General features: G+C 33.7%; 2 protein-coding genes and 2 non-coding genes across 4 annotated transcripts; 2 read left to right on the top strand and 2 right to left on the bottom strand.

The window, feature by feature from the left end:
• Positions 1–584: 584 nt before the first annotated feature.
• On the bottom strand, positions 585–658 carry TRNAI-AAU (transfer RNA isoleucine (anticodon AAU)). Its single transcript has one exon. It is a non-coding gene; the product is annotated as a tRNA-Ile (tRNA).
• Positions 659–2,828: 2,170 nt separating this feature from the next.
• TRNAI-AAU (transfer RNA isoleucine (anticodon AAU)) lies at positions 2,829–2,902 on the top strand. Its single transcript has one exon. It is a non-coding gene; the product is annotated as a tRNA-Ile (tRNA).
• Positions 2,903–5,726: 2,824 nt separating this feature from the next.
• LOC148195088 (uncharacterized) lies at positions 5,727–7,931 on the bottom strand. The gene is made up of 2 exons (XM_088095085.1): positions 7,152–7,931; positions 5,727–5,840 (listed from the first exon to the last, which is right to left on the bottom strand). Exons 1-2 carry the CDS (start codon positions 7,929–7,931, stop codon positions 5,727–5,729), a joined length of 894 nt encoding a protein of 297 aa, XP_087951211.1.
• Positions 7,932–20,009: 12,078 nt separating this feature from the next.
• Positions 20,010–22,236, top strand: LOC124828258 (uncharacterized). The gene has a single exon (XM_047301515.2). The coding sequence runs from the start codon at positions 20,064–20,066 to the stop codon at positions 21,882–21,884; it is 1,821 nt and encodes a 606-aa protein (XP_047157471.2). The 5' UTR covers positions 20,010–20,063; the 3' UTR covers positions 21,885–22,236.
• The last annotated feature ends 1,535 nt before the right edge of the window (positions 22,237–23,771 follow it).

Raw genomic sequence — 23,771 nt, 5'->3', positions numbered from 1 at the left:
AGCAATTACTTTTATTATTCACCAATTCACCCCCTTTTGGTGTTGAGAAACAAGACATTTCATTTCTAACAAAAACCTTTTTCAGTTACATTATTTTGAGGAATAAAATAGCGAAGGAAATACTCTAGTTATATTGTCTTAACTTGTAAAGAAAAATAACTTTAAATTAATCCTAAGGTTATTCCCTATCCTCTCTTAAGCCAATCACACCTCTTGAAGATTTATAACATTATCTGCTCACGTATAACACATTATAAGATCATCGTCAATAATTTCATTCACAAACACATAAAAGCGAACATGTATGGGGTAAGTTACTAATAAAACAATCATAACAAAAAGATATATACATATTGATTATATGAACCATAATCAAACACACAACAAGATACATACCTTCTTATTATACCAACCATAATCAAACACAAAAAAAAAATACATACCTCCTTATTATATCAACCACCTCAAACATAGTAGTAATGGATAGAAAACTTTCGCTACCTTTAAACACTTAAGACATGATATATATATAAATTTTTACTTATAAAGTCTATATTATTTGAATCAAAAATTAAAATTTAATTTGGCCCATGCAAGTCTCGAACTTGCGACCTTCGCGTTATTAGCACGACGCTCTAACCAGCTGAGCTAATAGGCCACATTGATATTTGGAAACAATATATAATGTAAGATATCCATATATGTTCAAATTGTAATTTTATAATAACTTTTCAATAATGCACTTCTTTGTAACATGCACTTATTTCACATAAAATGGACTCATTTAACAAATGACTATTACCTTAATAAAGTTTGATAATATATTATTTTAGTAAGAATATTATTATTCAATATATATATATATATATATATATATATATCAACACTTTTTCTTTTATTCTAGTTTGCAATTTGATTCAACAAAAGCTTTGTAATAATGTTCAAAGCAAAAAGGAACCTTAAATAAAAAAAAGGACCAAAACAAATTTGGATTTATTATTTACATAGTTTTTTTTTGTTTCATGTAACACCCCGATTTCTAAGATGTCACAGGTTATTAAAAATCAGTAAAAATCAAAATTTCTCATAGTGCATAACGGTAATTAAAGAAAACCTTATCTAATTACATTATTTTGAGTAACAAAGTAACGAAGAAAATACTCCAATTATATTGTCTTAACTTGTAAAACGCTTTAAATGAATCTCAAGGTTATTCCCCATTCTCTCTTGAGTCAATAACGTCTCGAGAACCTATGTAACATTATCTGCTCACGTATAAAACATTATATGATCATCACCGATAATTTCATTCCCCAAAACACAAAAACGAACATGTATTGTGTAAGCTACCGATACAAAAATCATAAAAACAAGATACATATTGATTATATGAACCGTAATTAAACACACAACAAAATACATATCTTCTGATTATACCAACCATAATCAAACACATAAAAAGATACATACCTTCTGATTATCTCAACCATAATCAAACATCTCATACATAGTAGTAATAACAATATGATTCCTAATCCTCTAACATACACATTTCAATCATACATAATTACTCGAGCCTTTTAATATTAAAATGATAGTCTCATTATTTTTAAGCCATTAACACTTCTAAAATAACATTGTCTAAGTCTTCAGAAATACAAACAAAGTACTAATATAAATATCCTATGCTTTGTCACACTTTAACTTATTCAATCCAACTATAATTGCATTTGTCAATGGTAAACAATACAATCTAGTCATAGCAAACAATTATACTATACAAACATGAAATGAATTCTTATAATGAGCTCATTATAAATGTCTTTTATCATATAAAGATTCAGACGTAGATATACCAGAAAAAGAAATGATGAGTATGATGGTAAGAAAATTTTGCAGATTCATGAAAAATAAAAATTCTGCAACTAACCATGCAGGTTTCTCAAGAGGAGGAAAGAAGAATTCAAGAAGCAACACTGTTCAATGTTATGAATGTGGAAAAGATGGTCATATCAAGCCTGACTGTCCAGACTTGAAGAACAAGCAAAAAGAATTCTCCAAGTATGTTAAGGATAACAACAGGAAACAAAAGAAAGCTTATATTGCCTGCGAAAACAGTGATGAAGAATTTTCAAGTGATGAAGGCTCTGACCATGAAGAAGAGTCAAATCTATGCTTCATGGCTGGCTCGGTACAATCTAATGATGACAGTGATGATGGCTTTGAAAATGAACCAATAGAAGTCAAGTACCACATGCTACTGGATGCATTTCAAGAGGTTCATGCAGAGGCCATGCGACTTCAGTACAAGGTCAATCGATTATCAACTGAGAGAAGAGATTATGAATACAGAATTGATAATCTTGTGCATGATAATGAAAAGCTTGAAAAAGATCTTGAAGAAGCTTTGAAATCTACAAAGACAGTAAAGACTGAAGTACAAGTTATTGAGAAAGAATGTGATAGTTATTCTCTTGGTCATATTTAAGGTTCCTTTTTGCTTTGAACATTATTACAAAGCTTATGATGAATCAAATTGCAAACTAGAATAAAAGATATATATCTATATATATATATATATATATCTATATATATATATATATAGATATATATATATATATAGATATATATATATTGAATAATAGTATGCTTTCTGAAATAATATATTATCAAACTTTATTAAGGTAATAGTCATTTATTAAATGAGTCCATTTTATGTGAAATAAGTGCATGTTAGAAAGAAGTGCATTATTGAAAAGTTATGATAAAATTACAATTTGAACATATATGAATATCTTACATTATATATTGCTTCCAAATATTAATGTGGTTTATTAGCTCAGTTGGTTAGAGCGTTGTGCTAATAACGCGAAGGTTGTAGGTTTGAGACCTACATGGGCCAAATTAAATTTTAAGTTTTGATTCAAATAATATAGACTTTATAAGTAAAAATTTATATATATATATATATATATATATATATATATATATATATATCATTTTTAAGTGTTTAAAGGTAGCAAAAATAAACTTTTCTATCCATTCCGTCTATTCAAATATTAAGATAAGAAATTCTAAAAACAAGTAAATTTATCCCATGGAAAAAATTATATTCTTAAAGATATATAGATTTAAAAGAATTTAGGAAAATGAGTATGTTGTGCTCTTAAATACCATTTTATAGGTTAAATATGCATAAGTTGTGTTTCAAAACATGAATTTTTCATTTATTTTAGAAAAGTGTGAGCTTCCTATTAAGTTAGTTAGTCCCCATGAATCTCGTGAAGGTTGAGTCTAAAAATGAACAAAAACAATAAATGAAACAAAGATTGGAGTTTAGTACTCAAGATATTTACCCTTAACTATTATGATCATATGTGTAGGATAAATATGAAATTATACTTTTTCACTATAGCTAACTAAATTTGGATTTAATTTGTCAAAAGTAAGTTTACTGTTTTTTAATTATAATTTTCAAGTAAAAAAAAGCTTGAAAATTTCAATTTTGAGTTCACTTTCATAATAAGTTTTTTATTGAAATAATTGATTAATGTTTTTAACATATTTATAAAATTTATAAAAGATTGCAAAATTTATCCTTGTGAGTTAAGAATTCATTTCATGTCTGTATAGTATAATTGTTTGCTATGACTAGATTGTATTGTTTACCATTGACAAATGCAATTATAGTTGGATTGAATAAGTTAAAGTGTGACAAAGCATGGGATATTTATATTGGTACTTTGTTTGTATTTCTGAAGACCTAGACAATGTTATTCTAGAAGTGGTAATGGCTTAAAAATAATGAGACTATTTTTTAATATTACAAGTCTCGAGTAATTATGTATGATTGAAATATTTATGTTAGAGGATTAAGAATCATATTGTTATTACTACTATGTATGAGATGTTTGATTATGGTTGAAATAATCATAAGGTATCTATCTTTTTATGTGTTTGATTACGGTTGGTATAATCAGAAGATATGTATTTTGTTGTGTGCTTAATTATGGTTCATATAATCAGTATGTATGTATCTTGTTTTTATGATTATTTTATCGGTAGCTTATCCAATACATGTCCATTTTTTGTGTTTTGGGGAATGAAATTATCGGTGATGATCATATAATGTTTTATACATGAGATAATGTTACATATGTTCTAGAGACGTTATTGAATCAAGAGAGAATGAGGAATAACCTTGAGATTCATTTAAAGCATTTTACAAGTTAAGACAATATAATTGAAGTATTTTCTTCATTACTTTGTTACTCGAAATAATGTAATTAGATAAGGTTTTCTTTAATTACCGTTATACACTATGAGAAATTTTTATTTTTACTGATTTTTAATAACCTGTGACATCTTAGAAATCGGGGTGTTACATGAAACAACAAAAAACTATGTAAATAATTAATCCAAATTTGTTTTGTTCCTTTTTTTTATTTAAGGTTCTTTTTGCTTTGAACATTATTACAAAGCTTTTGTTAATCAAATTGCAAACTAGAATAAAAGAAAAAATGTTGATATATATATATATATATATATATATATATATATATATATTTTGAATAATAGTATGCTTACTAAAATAATATATTATGAAACTTTATTAAGGTAATAGTCATTTATGAAATGAGTTCATTTTCTAAAGAAGTGCAGGTTAGAAAGAAGTGCATTATTGAAAAGTTATTATAAAATAACAATTTGAACATATATGGATATCTTATATTATATATTGCTTCCAAATATCAATATGGTCTATTAGCTCAGTTGGTTAAAGTGTCGTACTAATAACGCGAAAGTCGTAAGTTCAAGATCTGCGTGGGTCAAATTAAATTTTATATGGTACTATGAACATGATTGCAATAATATCTAATGTTGTGGCAGGGTTAATCTGCCTAGGAATCTTTATTGTCAGTTTAAGTAGGTCTTAAACCTCTCTATTGCATATCTTACCCCATCATATTTGCTAATTATGTGGGCATAAAGCTATTTTTCATAAATTTCAATTCTATTCTCTACCAATCTTTTCCCTACTTTCCCTAAAGTTCCACTTTATACATTAAAATATAAGCGAATGAGATTGATTCTACATCTTCTACTGTACAAAGCATTCAATAAAGTTAAGGGTACCTTCAATATTACTTTTAAAGTTTTGACTATGTTTGAAACTTTTGTTTGCTTAATGGTTTCTAATATTACACTCTAAGCACGGAAAACTTGACAGAGTGAGAGAGTTGGAGCATGGCATATTTTTAGTCAAAGAGTGAAATGTTACACTTCTACGGATTTTATTTCAGACTTTAATGGAACGCACATTTTAAATTTTTTTGTTTTGTTCTTCTATTCAAATTTCCAGATTCTTGTTATTTCCTATGTGTTTTCTGGGTTCCATTGATCTTTCTCGATTTTTAATAGTTTTAATTTTAGATTTTTTTTGCTTTAATATTTTTGCGCAATATTATTTTGATTCTGATGTGCCTTTAAATTCTTGATCTTGCTCGGCTCTTCTGTTTTTGGTTAATCAATTCATGTCTTTACTTTCCTACTTCTTGGAGGAATTGACTTTTCTTGAAGCATGATTTCTTCTTTTAATTCACCAATTAGGAAGAAATAGTGTTAAGTTTGGTTTGCATTAAGTTTACTATGATTATATGTTTTTTAGTTTAATTTCCTTTCACTGCAAATTTCTTTTGAGTTTAATGACCATGTTTGTATTATGATTAAGTAGTTTTTTTGTCGTCAATTGCAGGTTTGCTCCAACTAAAAGATCCTCTCAAATTGATTGCAATACCAAAGTCTTCAATCCAAGGTGCAAAGCCTGTAATCTCTCGGAACTTGTAGCCACGCAAAGCATCAAAGAACTCATATGACCCATTGATAAAAAAACAAAACCCTCTATTGCCTCGGTTCAACTCTAAACCGAGGCATAAAACCCCCCTCTACTACCTCAGTTTACCAACAACCGAGGCCAAAAGTCTGGCGAAAAATAAAAATATTAAAGGAACACCCTCTACTGTCTTGGTTGCATTTGAATTGAGGCAAAAGCATATATCTTTTTGCATCGGTTCAGAACCGAGGCAAAAAGCCTACTACTTTTTGCCTCGCCTGTATATACCTTGGTTGTAGAACCGCTACGGATAGGCAAAAATAACCGATGTCGTTTCCCTTTACTGTACTAGTGTAATTTTCCAAAATAAATGTTTTTTAAGCTTCCTAAATGAGTTTAATTTCAAGTTATTGTTTCATGTTTGTTATTTTATATGGGTGAGTGAGTTCAATGGTCATGAATGGTGATTAGTGCACCAACGAACATGTTAGGTCATTGAGTTGTTGAGAAAAAAATGTCATTTGGGTGCTTTCGTGTAAGTTAGATGAGCTCCATAAGCATTTCTGGCCATTTTCTGCCCTGGTAATCGATTATAAGGACTTCCCACCATCAACCATTACTAAGATGTGTTACCCATTGCAAAATATTCAAAAAATCCCCCTTAATGTCAAAAAAGCTACCCTAGGGAGTGAGACTCTCATAGCTGGGTAGTGAGCACCAACTTTCTGTACAAAAAGCCATTTAGACCTTGGTAATCGATTATAGGGATGATCTAATCAATTACCAAGGCATGTCTTGCCTAAAAATGGACTTTCATCCACAATGGACATGTCAAATTTCGGTTATGAAGGACATTGAAATGGAATAAAAATTGTTCATAAAATCAAAACTAATGAATGATCAACAACGATGACCAACAACAATTCAAATGAAAATGACAATCACAAAGGGAATAACCGACATTTTTATTAACATTCAAAATATTTATGACAATACATTTACATCTATCTACATTGACCTCCTACTGCCAATAATCACTAAATACAAAATTCACTCATGTTTCGGATGATATCCAACGTACGAGGTTCTACAAGCTCTACTCTTGTAACACCTTCGTCGTCATTCCTTTATAAGGTTGTTTTTAATGTGTTGGTTTTTTCTGTTGCCATAATGATGGTTGGTGCTGTGGTATGTTAAATTGGCCTGATTGTCCAGCTTGTCCAGTTTGTCCTTGACCCTGACCCATGCTTGGGTGAGGTTTCCACCCTTGGTTGTAATTACCTTGGCGGTATGGAAATTGATTAGCCATGACATTTACATCTTCCAAGGCTTCTATTGGAAAAGCGCATTGACCATTGATATGGTCACCACCACATAGTTCACACATTTGTTGTTGAACTTGAGCAACAATTTTTAATTCCTTTGGCAATTGAGCAAGTGTCTTTGTTAGATTCTCCAACTGTTGAGTTATAATCTTATTTTGAGCGAGCAAGACATCATTTGATTGTAATTGTAGAACCCCTTTCTGTTGAATAGGAGCTCCTCTTTCATTATGCATTTCATTGTCATTAGCAGCCATGTTCTCTATCAATTCTGTTGCTTCCTCTGGAGTCTTACATTTAATATTACCTCCAACTGAGGCATCTAACATCAACTTGGTTTGTGAACCAAGACCTCCAAGGAAAAATAGAACTACTGCTGCTTCATTAAAACCATGTGTGGGAGTCTTTCTCAACAAACTTTTATACCGATCCCATGCTTGGCCTAATGTTTCCTCCATGCCTTGTCTGAAAGAAGAGATCTCTTGCTTCCCTTTGTTGACTTTAGATTGTGGGAAGTATTTGTTCAAAATCTTTGCAACCACAACTTCCCATTCTGTAAAACTACCTTCTGGAAAAGAATTTAACCATAACTTAGCATTGCCTCCCAATGAGAAAGGAAACAAGCTAAGCTTGATTGCTTCATCTGGCACTCCATTTATCTTCACGGTGTTAAAGATTTCATTAAAAGTGGTGAGATGTTCATATGGACTTTCATGTGATAGCCCATTAAACTGATTTCTTTTCACCAATTGAATCAACGCCGGTTTCACCTCCATGTTTGCAGCATTGACCCTCGGTCTTGCTATGCTGTTAAAATGTCGAGGGCCAACCACAATGGTGTAATCTGCAAGAGTTCGTCTACCATTATTCTCCTCTGCCATATTTTCAGTTGATGAACAAATTTTCAATCCCCGAAAACGGAGTCAAAAACTTGTTAACCCTCGACAAGTGTAACCGAATTGTATCAAGTAATAATCCTGGTAAGACCAAGTATCATTCTCCCAAAGGACTCACGACCTAGACAGTTATGTGATTTATTGATTAATTAAGACTTGTGAACAAATTGTTGTAAGTTTCAAATGCAAAAGACCGAAAAATAAATATGTATGCATGTAATGATCAATGGGCAAGAAGAAACAAAACACGTGAATTGAAATATATGGATGAATATGTTGTTGGGGTTTATCAATTTCATCCTTTCTACTCTCTTGTATTTAGGAATTCATCATTCTTTTCATTAATATTAATGCCAATTTCTAAATTACTTTAAACTCGATGTCTCGGCGAAGAAAGCCTAATCATAATTACTAGTTTACAATGTCTTGTCTCCCTAGCAATTAATCATGCATTATAGTGAACAGAAGCTTAAAGGCAACCAACTATCATACTCCTATGTCTAGGTTTGTAATATACTGTTGGGAGAGATTCCCCAGATCTAGATGTCCCCGTATGTGTCCATATCGACAAAAGCAATAATCATGACATCGAATGAGTTAAACAATGCATGCTTTGAGCAAAAAGGAAAAACCCTAACTATTAATGAAAGAAAGCATGTATCATAAAAATGATCTTGAAGAACAAATTCCATACAAGAGAGTTTCTAAGGATTTACATTGATTCCCCAACAACAAAATAAGTTTAGTTCTCCATCGTCATGGAAGAACTAGATGAACAATGGAATGAAAGAATGGAAGAGATAGAAAAACCCGAGAAAGAGAAGAGGAGAGTCGTCACCATCTCCCATTCTACCCCCAAGGGGTGAAAAGTGTGTTTCTGCTTCGTCTCAGCCAAAGATACAAACCCTAGAACGTCCTAAAGCTTATATATTATTCTAAAAAGTATAGAAAATTAGGCCCAAGCCCATAAAAGTGTCGCTCAGCGGTTTTTACCGCTCAGCGGCAAGTGTGACACTTTAGCTTTGCCCCTCAGCTGCTGTTTTTGCCCCTCAGCGGTGATTTCGGCACCTGAAAACTGGCGCTCAGCGGAAATTACCGCTCAATGCCACTCGGTCGCAACTTTTTCTGCACTCTGGTTGACTTTTCTGCATTTTGGTTGACTGGTTGACTTTTTTGGTTGACTGATTGCTTTTCTTGTTTCTGGTTGACTTTTCTGCATTCCAATCATTCAGTACTTCAACTCTTCTTTCAAACCATTCAATTAGCCTACAAAATCAAGGGAATCAAGCATAAAACCTGTCCAACTCTCTTATTTCCAACAATTCAACAAAATCATGAGTTCAAGCTAATTTCTAAGTCATAAAGGTTGTAATTGAAGTCAATTTTAAGTATAAAAATAACAGTTTTTCAACTATTATCATCAGTGTTATGGTAAGACCTTGGTGGTGAAGGTTGTAAGAGTTTCTCAAGAGAAGGGAATAGTTCTCTTGAAGTTCGAACTCTCCTCCTCCTTCTACTTTTGTCCAGGCCTTCAAGAAGAGGTTCTGAGGTTTTCTTGCTTCTAGTGCGAATTGCTTCCTACATACACAATAAAACAAAACCCTAGAAAAATTTTGTTAGCACAAAAAGATAGAAAAGAGAAGAAATAATCAAAGGATATAATTGAAAAGATAAGAAGATAGGAAATAAGAACAGAAAATAAAAACCGAAAAACAAAATTCAAAACAAGTCAAAAGTAATCAAAAATCACACAAATAGACTAGTTAAACCACGAGTCCCCGGCAACGGCGCCAAAAACTTGTTAACCCCTCGGCAAGTGTAACTGAATCGTATCAAGTAATAATCTTGGTAAGACCAAATATCGTTCTCCCAAATGACTCATGGCCTAGACAATTATGTGATTTATTGATTAATTAAGACTTGTGAACAAATTGTTGTAAGTTTCAAATGCAAAAGACTGAAAAGTAAATATGTATGCATGTGATGATCAATGGGCAAGAAGAAACAAAACACGTGAATTGAAATATATGGATGAATATGTTGTTGGGGTTTATCAATTTCATCCTATCCACTCTCTTGTATTTAGGAATTCATCATTCTTTTCATTAATGTTAATGTCACTCTCTAAATTACTTTAAACCCGATGTCTCGGTGAAGAAAGCCTAATCATAATCACTAGTTTACAATTTCTTGTCTCCCTAGCAATTAATCATGCATTATAGTGAACAGAAGCTTAAAGGCAACCAACCATCATACTCCTATGTCTAGGTTTATACTACTGTTGGGAGAGATTCCCCAAATCTAGATTTCCCCGTATGTGTCCATATCGACAAAAGCAATAATCATGACATCGAATGAGTTAAACAATGCATGCTTTGAGCAAAGAGGAAAAACCCTAACTATTAATGAAAGAAAGCATGTATCATAAAAATGATCTTAAAGAACAAATTCCATACAAGAGAGTTTCTAAGGATTTACATTGATTCCCCAACAACAAAATAAGTTTAGTTCACCATATTCATGGTGAAACTATATGAAATACAATGGAAAAGTGAAGGATAGAACCCTAGAAAGTTGAGAATGGAGCCTTAGCATCCAAAATCCTCCTCCAAGGGGTGAAAGAGTGTGTTTTTGCTTCGTCCCAGCCAAAGATGATTGACCTAGGTTAACTATAACCTTATATAATATTCTAAAAAGTACAGAAAAGTAAGCCCAAGCCCAGAAAAGTGGCGCTCAACGGTAGTAGCGTGTGTTCAATTTTTCCCCTCAGCGCCATTTTTCCCCTTAGCGGTGCCAACATGTTCTTGAGAGTGCCGCTCAACGGTAATTGGCGGTGAGCGGTACTTGCGGTTTCTCTTCTTTTGCACTTTTTGTGTCCTTTTCTAATTCCATCTCTATCCCACTTTACTTCTTTCATCAATTTCATCTCAAAACCTACAAAAACAAGGAAACCAAGCATAAAACCTATCCAACTACTCTGTTATTTCCAAAAACATAAGCAAAAACTTGATTTTAAGCTATTTTCTAAGTCTTAAAGGTTGCTTTTAATATAGAATTTAAGTGTAAAAATAACAGTTTTTCAACTGTTATCAAATAGCTGATGCTTTCACAGAGGAGTAACAAATTTGTTTGCTTGATGCACCAACATCATCAAGGAACTGAAATTTAACAAAAATTACAATTGTATAAAACCATAAAAGGAAATTCTAACAATAAAGGAAAAGGAAAAAATTGAAACGAGATAGGGGAAAACCAAAGATCATATGATATATACCTTGCTCTCATCGGACAATTCCATTTCGCGCAATACAATCTATGGAGTCAAACAAAAAAGGTGAGACCTTGAACAAACAAAAGAGAGCTTTCATTTACAAAAACCAAAACGAGACCTTAAAGAAAGAAAGGACACACCTTCAAAAGAAAAATGAGACACCTTCAACAAAGAAAGGTCAAACCTTCAACAGAGAAGAAAAAGGACACACTTTGAACCGAGAGTGCATAGAGAACGGAGAATTTGAATTGTAGAGAGAGAATAAACCCTCTTTTTCTGAATGAAAAAGGCAAGGGTATTTTGGGATTCATAAGTGTAATCTGATTACACTTTCCCACGTTACTTTTTTCATATAAAAAATTCATGTTAACCTCCTCTAATAATGTGTTGACATATGACAATTGTGAAAAAGTTGTAAAAAAAACATTTTTAAAGTATCGCGGTCCTTTTTTAAATTGCGGGTAAAATGTTTAGGTATTTTGTTGTATGTTCGTTGTGCTCACTGATTATGTATTTATGTTATTTCCATTTACTTGTGTATGTTTAAGAGGATGTTTAAAAATAGTTATACATTTAACTTTGAATGAAATTTCATTTTTGGGTGAATCGAGTACTTGTATTGTGTAATCTGTTGGAGCCAAACAGATCTTGTCTACTTTAAGGTTCTTTGTTACTTTAATTTTTTTTCCTTTTTGTGGTAAATATTATGGCCTTTCAAGCACATGGTCACACTTAAGAAGTCAGTAGATGAATTCCTTGTTTTGTACACTCTTTTTTTGTGCATGTATGGTACTGATAACTGAGATTATAGGTCTAGTTGTAACTCATTTCTTTTAACTCTTCTACTACTACCCGTTCTTGCTTTGAAGTCACTTTAGTATATTTGTGATCTAGTTGACTGAAGCATCATGGAATCTTTTGTATATTCATGTAACCACTAAGAAAAATAAAGACCGTAATTAAACTATGAAAGAGTAACAAGGTTACAAGAGCAATGCAATTTCTAATAATTTTACTGTGATCTTTTATTCTCCTTCTTTCCATTGTTTGTTTTGTTGGCTATTGGAATCTCGTAACTTTAAAAATTTGTGACCAAGTTGGACTTTATTTCTATTCCGAGAGTGATTGGTTTCTGTAAGCCTAAACCATACTTAACAAAAGGAAATTCCTTCCTACACCCTATCATTTTCCGGAATACAATAAATAATTTCAGAATTTCTTTTCCCATAAATAATCACCCCCTCTTCTTTTATGGAAAACATTTTCGTGAAACTTTTGATAGGGTGAAAGGAGAAATTTGATGGAGTGAAGGAAGCAATTGCCTTAACAAAATCCTGAATGCTATAATATTTGATGTTTTTTTTTATGTTCCAAACCAAAACTATTTTTCTTTAATATAGATATTGTACATACTAACAAATATGTTAAATAATATGGTGATCCAAAAAGGTCCATTCAGGTTTATTGACTTAAAGTGGTAAAAAGATATTCTGAGATATATTTGTTGGTGTAAATATTTATATATTAACAATATATGTGACCAAATCTCGATAGTTTGATTAGGTATGATATTCCTTGATAAAATAATGGCTTAATAACATTGTTGGTCCCAATTTTTATCAACTTTGTTCAAAATTGTCCTAATTTTTTAGAATGTTCAATGTAGTCCTTTATATCGTAATTTATGTTCAATTTAGTCCTTTTGACAAACGACGTTTAAATCGTTAACGACCAAATGCCCAATTGAGCACTCAGTCAATGACAAGCCATTTATTGGCTGACGTGGACACTTTAAGGCATAGTGAGGTGAATTTTTTATTTTTGGAAGTGATTTTCTGATATTAGGGTTTTGATTTTTCAAGTGTGAACATATTGTTTTCGTCAATTATGAGTTTGTGATATGCAAACTCCACAAATAAGAGAACAAGAACAAAGAATCGAAACCCCAATTCTCCACACCGATCTACAAGGTAGAAGAACCCCAACCCAATTCTGAATTCAGAGGAACCAATTATTTTTCAAATCAAAGCGAAACGAAACCCTATATCCCAAATCACAAAATATGAGATATCTAAACAGAACCCTAAGGAACCCAATCAAAGACACAAGAGGAGGAGGAGAAGGAAGCTTCCTTCTTGCGCCGCAAAGTCAGAATGAAGAGAAGAAACTTCCGCCGTCGTCACACACACCACATTGCGAGAAGGGTGTTCGCTAACTAGAACCACGAAGAAGAAGAGGAAAGGAAAGTTCTTCCTCCTTACGACGGTCTCCAGAACGAAAAAAGAGGAAAAAAGGGAAGAAAAGAATCCCCTTGCACGATGAAGGCCCTGCGATTCCACTGATAATCACGATTGAATATGAGAACGCCGCCTAAGTTGTGCCTCCACAACGTCGGTGATACTCGTTGCCACAAGACCATCTTCAATGCACGAGATGGAAAAATCCAAAACGAAGTATAGTTAACAACTCACCTCCATATTTCCTTTTCAAGAAACACTCATTCAAACTTATAATGGGCCTACATGATACAAAGTTGTCCTTACATGCCTTCAAACACACATACAGTCTCTTGAATATTGGGTTCTCGTCATTAGGTTCTACATTAACTTTGATAGTTAATCCAGGATTTAATAGCTCATTTGCATAGTCATAGACTCTTTTATATTATTCTTTGAAACAACCTTCAATGTTGTTGTAGACCGAGACACACCAATGTTCCATTTCTTACAAACTTTGTTTTGGAGGTTAGTGAGATTAATATTTGGATTTTCTTTTAGGCTCTTCTCTAACAGGCCACTTAACCATTTTGAAGTTACTAAATGAACATTAAATTTTATACTGCATGTATGCTTGTTTATAATCTTCCTTAAGTGCCATGTACTTTGGGCAACCTTATATGGACAATAAGCGTACCATGGAAATTTCCTTTTGCCCCTCAACATTTCACACAAACTATTCTTTTGTCATTTTTAAAAACCTTCAATTTCCTGTCATTCTCTACACCATAAGTTCTTATTGCTTCAGTAAAATCTTTTTTTTTCCAGCGAAGTATGTCCCAACTTCCTATTTATATTCGTCCATACTTTTAGGCATTGAGAAAATTTCAAAATTTCCATACCGCTTTCTATCATCATATGATGAATCACTTAATATAACACTGCCTAAAGTTTCAGATTCTCATTCAGTGTCAGATAAACCCCTGTTCTGTACATGCTGAAATGGAGTAGAAGACCCACTTGGTTCACCCACCTCAACTAGGACACTACCTTTGCAGAAATCATCTTCCACTTCATCTCCATGGAAACTAACATCCAAAAGATCATCTTTACTCAAGACATCCTCTTCGGACCCATTCCAATTACTAACATCATACTCATCATGTCACTCGCCCTCCCGTTCCACAACAATATCATCCTCACCCTTCCCCAAAGCAACAACATCATCCTCCCCTTCACCCTTTGCCTCCCCAAAACAACAACATCATACTCTCCCTCACCCTCCCCTCCACACCAAGATCATCATCACCCTCCTTCAAAACATCAACATCATCCTCTTCCTCTCTCTCAACTTGGGGTTCACCACCCTCTATCTCAACTTGTGGTTCACCACCCTTTCTCTGAACTTGGGGTTTACCACTATCTCTCTCAACTTGCGGTTCACCATCCATAACAACTTCGAGTTCACCAAAATATTCCAACATATCAATATATTGAGGCTCTGACACCATGTGTACAACATACAAGTGAACTTGACCATTCAATATAGCAATGTTAACCATATGACATGCACCTTTGTCATTAGATAGTAGTTCCAACCTTCCTTCTAACATAGAACCACCACCCATTGAATACTGATAACAGTTGAAAAACTGTTATTTTCATGCTTAAAATTAACACAAAAAGCAACATTTACACTTAGAAACTAGCTTGAAATCATGTTTTTCTTCATATTTTCATAAATAAGAGAGCTGGACAGGTTTATGCTTGATTTCAGTGTTTTTGTGTAGGTTTTAAGGTGAATTTAGTGAAAGAAGTGAAGAAGGAGAGAGATGAAATCAGAAAAGACATCAAAAAGTGCAAAAGGAGAAGCCGAAGTCACCGCTGAGCGGCAGTTTACCGCTGAGCGGCACTCAGGAAGTCACGGGAGGTCCGCTGAGGGGCAAAATGGCCGCTGAGGGGAAGAAACGACTCACGCACTTACCGCTGAGCGGCACTTTTATGGGCTTGGACCTAATTTTCTGTAATTTACGAATAATATATAAGCTTTAGGGTTTCCTAGGGTTAGGTATCCTTGGCAGAACGAAGCAAACACTCTCTCTTCCACCCCTTTGAAGGAGGATCTTGGATGCTCAGGCTTCCTCTTCACCTTTCTAGGGTTTTATCTTTCATTCTTTCATTGTTATTCATCTAGGTTCACCATGAATATGGTGAACTAAACTTTGTATGTTTGTTGGGGAATCAATGTAATCTTTTGAAGCTCTCATATGTGGAATTTGTTTTTACATCTTTTATTTAAGACCTATGCTTTCTTTCATCATTAGTTAGGGTTTTTCCTCTTTGCTTAATGCTTGCGTTGTTTAACTCATTCGATGCATGATTATTGGTTTTGTCGATACGGGCACGTACGGGGAAGTCTAGATCCGGGGAATCTCTCCCAATATTATATTGGTTGTCGTTAAGCTCCTGTACTTATGAACTAATTATTAGGAATGCTAGGAATTGTATGAACTCGTAATTAGGGAGAAGCCTTCTTGAAAGGTACTTTAGAGAGTGGCATTAACAATGATGATTTGAATGTTGAATTCCTAAAATATATGAGAGTGGATAAGATGAAATTGACCCCCAACAACATATTCATACATATATTTCATTGAAAGTGTTTATCTTTTGCTTTTGTCATTGATCAAAACCTCATGCATACATGTTTATTTTTGTCTTTTGCATATAAAAATCCAAATATTTCATCCTTAAGTCTTATCTAATCAACAAACCACACAACTAAACTAGGCTGTGAGTCCTTTGGGAAGAACGATACTTGGTCTTACCAAGTTTATTACTTGAACGATTCGGTCATACTTGCCGATTGTAAAACAAGTTTGTGACATCATATTTTGGTGATCATAAATTTGTCCATCAAATACCACAACTCTTTAACATTGACATAACCCATCTCCTTCAGAATGGACAAAATTTTAAAGTAGCTCCATTTGTATGGGTCAATTACCAAAGTACTGGTTTGACCAAACTGGTATTTTAGTGACTCATTATTGACAAACTTGCCCCATGGTGAAGACCACTTTGATATCAGAGTTAACATCTCAACTAATATATGCCTATATAAAAGTTCTTGTCAAACTACATTTAGTTTAGCCAAATAACACTACATTTAGTTTATAACAAGGTACATAATACAACTATAAAATAAAAAGCGACACAAATAGCCTATTAACAAACTCCTTATGTTTTGATCAAAACATGGTAGGTGTTGGCCATATATTATGGCTTCAACTATTATGGTACGTGGTGTCCTTATATTATGGCTTCAACTATTATAGTATATTTTAACTATTATGGTCTAAGAAAAGGACATAATTTGTATTTTGGCTTCAACTATTATGGTATATTTTAACAGACACCTATTGAACTAGTGAACATCATAAACCAACCCACAATAATTGATATGTAACAGTTTGCAAGTTCATCACCAGGGATATCATGTGCACTTGTTTCTCACATGCATCAGTAGGGGCTTAATTTTTCGTGCTTCTACCTAGATACTACATGCTTCAGCGTAGGGTTAATTGAATAACAATAGACCATAAACATCATGGTATAAAAACTAACAACAACCATAAACAAATAATTTAACAAACCATAAACAAATAAAAGAACACACCATAATGGGGGACCATAACGAAAATGGGGCACCACAAGCAAAAGAACAACAAACATAATGGGGACCACAACGAAACAAACATCTAACTTCATGGGGCACCACAACGAAACAAAACATAAAGCATAAGGCAACCATAGACACACATCCAACAAAAATGCACCTTCGACCTTCAATAGAACCCACTTCGTTGTTCAAAATATCTCACGAACAATGTCAAATGTGCATCAAAATCCCCAAATGCGCTTATGCTTTAAAACCCCCCAATTGTGATTCTTCTCTATTGGTAATGTAGATCACAAATTCTCTTCGATCACAAACTCAACAATCCTCTATCTGAAATCCCCAAGTTCATTTTCTTTGCTTGAAACCCTTAATTCTATTAACATCAAGTTTTTTCCCCAAATCTACGTCATCCTCTTATTGGCTTACACGTCACAATCAATATCCCAAGACAATGCCACGAGAACAAAATATGCACAATACGGATTAAAAAATAAGTCAACGTTATCTATTTAAACACCGTCAATAGAATTGGACTTGATTGATGCACATTATACCAAATGTGGACAAAGTTGAAACTTTTAGTGCAGAACAAGTTGACACACTATAGTGAAAATGTGGACAAAGTAAACAATTAAATCTAACAAAATTTGAATAAAAACAACAAATATAATAACATTGACATGTGACACAATATTTACTTAACACGTGAATATTTTTTTAATTAAAAAAATAAAAATATATAAAAAACACCACAAACTTATACGTAATAAAAAGATTAAATTGATTAAAACTGACAAAGATTAAAACCTACTTGAACAACGAAAAAAATTTGAACAAATTCAAATACATACATCTTTACTAGTTTATACTTCTATATTATTATATAAATCAAATTCCTACTTTTTATATATACATTTTTAAAAAATAAATTTACAAAATAAATAAAAACATCTATAATTAAATTGTAAAAATTATTTATATTTACTTTTATAATTATAATTTTATTATGAAAGAAGTGAATAAAGATGCGCTACGCACGCAGAAAAATCTCAAACATATATTGAATGTCTTTATTAAATAACATACTATTCATTGATGGATGCCCATATTTTGATTAAATAGTTCACTTTTTTCATACACATCATTAGATTTAAAACGTTATATTTTGGTGTTCGGTCAAAGAGTTGATGTTCAAAAGATGAACATTATCCTTAAATTTATTTCTTTCCATCAAGAGGAACAACATAATTCGTTTCGAATTCATATTCGTTTTATATACATTAACATCAAAACATATATACCAATACTGTTTGTACTATTTATTTATAAGTAAATGATATTATTGATTTTTTATTTGTAGTTTTTAAAACTCAATAAATTATAAATTATATATTCTACAATAAATTAAAAAGACTCATTAACAAATAAATTATGATTTTTATTTATTACATTTATATAAACTCAATTCCTACTATTTTTGTTATTTGTATATATTCACAAAAAAAAATATACTTCTTATAAAAGACAAGTTAAAACATATTATAAACATCAATCTTGGTTTTTTCATTAGAAAAAAATTTAATATTATAAATTTAGAAGACTTTTGATTAATACTTTATTTTTTACAGTATATGTATATATATATATATATATATATAAAGATATATTTAACTTTAATAACAAATATAAATTTGCTTTATATATTACCTTCATTAATTTACAAATATTATTACAAAAATTAAGAAATATGTGAACAAAGTGCTATTTATTTACCGGAAAATGACACTTGAACAACCATTTTTGACAACATTTAGACACGCGCACACGTGTCAAAATCTGAGTGGTCCAGTTGGAAAAATTAAATGAAGATGGACCACTCAGATTTTGACACATGTGCGCGTGTCTAAATGTTGTAAAAAATGGTTGTTGAAGTATCATTTTCCTTATTTACCCTATTACGTTTACCATCGTCGACTTTGTAAAATACATTAACATCCCTAACGAATCCTCTTCGCGCTATTCTCTTTCTCTTTTCCTATGTGTGCACGACACCTGAGTTTGCCGCACAACCCGAGCACCGCTGTCACTGATACCTCCGTTTCGTTGCGCACTTTCCGTAGAGTAACTTCTACACCCTCATCCACTGGGTAAACCTCTCAACCTAACATTTCATCTTTCACTTTCTTCTTTCTCTATTTACAAACGCAGTGACGTTAGCCTCTTTTCTTGATTGAGTTGTTAGTTCTTTTTTCCGCAGAACCTGTTTTCTTGTTCTCATTTTCCCGTTTTAAAGGGATTAGACAAGTTTCAGGGATTCTTTTGACATTAGTGTGATAAAGTTTATGAGAACTTCGATCGTTGATTTTTGTTTCTGGAATGTTGATTTTATCATGAATTCGGATTTCTCAATATAACTTCGCGATTTTTGTTTTTTACTTGATTTGTAGTATTATTTACTCTTATAGGTTCACATTGATGAATGAATATGACTGCTGAAGTATATTGTTACCTTGGTGTTGTGTAGTCGTCGTGGATGCTTGGCTTATGACTATCGGTTATTATGTTATTGCAGGTTTCGTTATTGGCTTGCCTCACTTTTATAGCGTGCTTATTACTTGAACTTGTAAGTATATTGACTAGTGCACTTATGGAATGTATGATTTTGGATTTTCAGGTTGAGAGCTGAAAAGGCATTGGTGGTATTAGAGTTTGTGTAGCAAGTGTTTGAAGTGGGTGAAGGAATGGACTTGGTGGTACCACATACATAGTTTTGTTCATATTAACACTTCCTCTGAGAAAGATATAGCACTTGTTCTGCATTCAATTTGGTGAGAGTATATAATATGGCCTGCAAATTTCAGTTATTTGGTCTGTCTGATGGGGTTATTGACTTTAGAAAACCTAATGGGACTTGGAATAGGCAGCATTTGGGCTTTAGCGTGTTTGTTTGTTCAAAATATGGAAGTTCTGGTTTGAAAGGTAGTCTGCAACATTCTGAAAGTTTTTCTAAATGTGCTTTAAATGGGGTGGAGTCCTCAGCAAGGGTCAATAATTCCCTGAATTTTGAAGAATCAGAGATACGTCATCTCCATAGGTTGATTAGAAATGGGGAATTGGAGGAAAGTTCTAAGTTTCTTGAGTATTTGACTAATAAGGGTAAGATCCCTGATGTCATTGCTTGTACTGCTTTAATCCGTGGGTTTTGCAAGATTGGCAGGCCTAAGAATGCAACTCGAATCATGGGAATTCTGGAGGAGTCTGGAGCTGTTATTGATGTAACCTGTTACAATGTTTTAATCAGTAGTTATTGCAAATTAGGGGACACAGAAGAAGCCTTGTGGATTTTGGATCGCATGAGTGTTGCTCCAAATGCTGCTACATATGATGCAATTTTGTGTAGTTTGTGTTATAGAGGGAAATTGAAGCAAGCCATGCAAGTACTTGACAGACAGATGCAAAACAAGTCTTACCCAGATATAGTTACGTGCACTGTATTGATTGATGCAGCTTGTAAAGAAAGTGGAGTTGGTCAGGCAATGAAACTGTTCAATGAGATGAGGAGGAAAGGATGCAAACCTGATGTGATTACTTATAATGTTCTTATAAAAGGGATTTGTTATGAAGGTAGGTTGGATGAAGCAATTAGATTTTTAAACAAATTGCCATCCTATGGTTGTCAGCCTGATGTAATTTCCCATAATATTGTATTGCGTAGCTTGTGTAGCAGTGGAAGATGGATGGATGCTATGAAACTAATGGCTAACATGCTTCGTAAAGGGTGTTTCCCCAGTGTTGTTACTTTCAATATCTTGATCAATTTCTTGTGCCAAAAGGGCTTACTAGATAAAGCCCTTAATGTCTTGGAGATGATGCCAAAGCATGGTCATACTCCTAATTCCAGAAGTTACAATCCGTTGATTCAAAGGTTGTGTAATGAAAAAGGTATTAATAGAGCAATTGAGTACTTGGAAATAATGGTATCCAGGGGTTGTTACCCAGATATAGTGACCTATAATATTTTGCTAACTGCACTATGCAAAACTGGGAAGGCGGATGATGCAGTTGAGATACTGAGGCAGCTATGTTCCAAAGGGTGCTCTCCTTCTCTTGTTACATACAATACAGTAATTGATGGGCTTTTGAAGGTCGGAAAAACAGAGTGTGCCGTGGAACTCTTCGAAGAGATGAACAGAATAGGTCTTAAACCTGATATTATTACTTACAATATAATCATTGACGGGCTTCTAAAGATGGGGAAAGCCAAACTTGCTGTAGAGCTTTTGGAAGAGATGTGCAGTAAGGGTCTTAAGCCCGATCCAATTACTTGCACTTCAGTAGTTGGAGGCCTAAGTCGTGAAGGAAAGGTTCACGAAGCTATAAATTTTTTCAATTACATGAAAAGGTTTGGAATTAGACCAAAAGTATTCATTTACAACTCAATTATGATGGCATTATGTAAAGCTCGGCAAACCAGTTGGGCCATAGATTTTCTGGCCGATATGGTGGCAAAAGGATGTAAACCTACAGAGGCTACGTATTCTATTCTTGTAGAAGGCATTATTTATGAAGGGTTGGCTGAGGAAGCTTTGGAGTTGTTGAATGAATTGAACGCCAGAGGACTTGTCCAGAAAAGTTTGGTTGAAAAAGTAAGAGTCGATATGTAGAAGAAAACAGGTTGGTTCAACTCGGCTACATGGTTTGGTTGATTCCCATTCAGTTCTATGAAGAACCAAAATTTCAATAAAACCATTTGTGAATATTCCTTTAAAGCAGTGAGATCCAAGATACAACGCAGTTTTACATTACATTGATTATGGCCTTTCCTAGTTATGCACTTAGATTTTGCTGTCCCCTTCTTTTAGTGAGCACTGGTCATTTGGAGCTTTATAGATTTTAACTTCTGTGAGTGAGGGTACGCATGATGGTAAATTCCAAGTCAATTCTGTAAGTCAGTAACTGCAGTTTTATTCCAACATATTTAGTTATAAAGTATGTTTCATCCTATTTAAGCTTGAATACTGGTGAGTTCATGTTCTTTTGCTTTTTTTGGCCTCCATGAATATGTTTTTAAATTGAGTAAATGCTAGCTTAGAAAACAGACATACGAGTACTGCGCATAAGGACTTATCCCTGGTTTACTGTGCAAGTTCTCCCTAGTATCATAGGAACTTCTTGGATAGAAAATACAAAAGAGTAGAAGAATTCAAAAGAAGAGAAAGGACATGTATTTATGAGGGAAGGAAATCTGCAAATACAATTACAAGGCATGCCTTGCATGCGCGTTAATGTATATTGTTCCTTTATTGTTATCTTTCTCCTCTAGCAGAATAATAGTACGAAACATTTGAGATGGAGGCTAGTTCTTGTACTTTTTGCTGTTTGCAGTTGAGTTGAAGAATAACATTTGTTTCGGTGGGATTGGGACAAGGATGTTTGTGTAAAGTTTCTGTCTCCGTCGAACATCCGCTCCGCTTCTTGCTTTGTTTAACCTATCGGTGTAGGGGAGAGGGGGTGACTTGCAGAATACACTCTGACCTTCAATTCAAAATCTTTCTCTGTAGGTCTATAATAATTCAATTATGAAAAAAAGTGAGTTTACCTCGAAATTAATCCTCCACTTTTAGAGTTTATAAGAATCTAACTAATTAATTTACCTGTTAATGATCATTAATGCAAACCTTAAACACTCATCAGTAGCTGTTGTAACAATAATTGCGCTTTAACTTTGCTCAACTGTTGTCGGGACTAAGCGACTGTGTGCTTTCTTGCACGTTCGTCTATTACTCGGTCCTTTCCACCCAGTTTGTCACCGTATTCGATCGGTCAACTATAAGCCCATAATAACATAGACCCCTCAAGTCCTAGCAAGATCTTAGATATTGCGTAGGGTTTTTCAAGTCTCACCGATCGACTTAGGATTCTTTAGCTTCTGAGGTCATGACAGTTCAACAAACGTCACGTCCCTTCAAGATCTGCAAAATGCGGGAACAATAGAAATCGAAGAGTCGCGACTGTAAAAAAGAGCGGGAAAAGGTAGAAAACATAACGTCACGACGTTTCAACCGTTATATCTTTTCCCTTTGTACGTCCCAAATGAGTTTGACGAACCGCCTTCACCCCTATAAATAGTGGTAGGGTCCTCTCTCATTTTCACTTTTCCCTCGAGCTCTCTGACTCCCGAACGTTCTTCCTGACCTTTTGTCCTCTCAACAGCTCCAAACCTTCAACCTTTTAGGTAACCATGTCTTCTCCAAGTGATGAGCCCGTCGGCAGCGTCCTCTCTTCTACGTGGGGTGCCGGCGGTGGGCAAGATCCCCACACCAACGACCAAGTCGGTCCAGCGGGCAGTGAGGACTTCTTGCGTATCCTTGAGGACAATGAGGACGAGTAGGTGGGAATCAACATCGACTTCACCGGTGAGTGGGATGGCAGATGTAGAGCTTGGCCTACTGTTGCCAACTACAACTGGGTTCCCCACGAGGTTAAGCTTTACACCTCGTCCTTTTACACCGGCCGTTCGCTAAAGGAGTTGCTCCGCAACATTGGCATGG

Source organism: Vigna umbellata, chromosome 7 (assembly GCF_029865625.1).
Source record: "Vigna umbellata cultivar VRB3 chromosome 7, Vumbellata_1.0, whole genome shotgun sequence".
Classification (NCBI taxonomy): domain Eukaryota; kingdom Viridiplantae; phylum Streptophyta; class Magnoliopsida; order Fabales; family Fabaceae; genus Vigna; species Vigna umbellata.
Note: the sequence above shows the minus strand (reverse complement) of the source record. Positions and strands in the feature narration are given on the sequence as shown.

What these genes read in the sequence shown, in the direction of transcription:
- LOC124828258 (XM_047301515.2), top strand. Translation starts at nt 20,064, where the DNA reads ATGGCCTGCAAATTTCAGTTATTTGGTCTGTCTGATGGGGTTATTGAC.
- LOC148195088 (XM_088095085.1), bottom strand. Translation starts at nt 7,931, where the DNA reads ATGGAGGTGAAACCGGCGTTGATTCAATTGGTGAAAAGAAATCAGTTT. An exon ending in CAATAGAAGCCTTGGAAGAT is followed by an intron (nt 5,841 to 7,151) that starts GTAAATGTCATG and finishes CGTGGCTACAAG; the next exon opens with TTCCGAGAGATTACAGGCTT.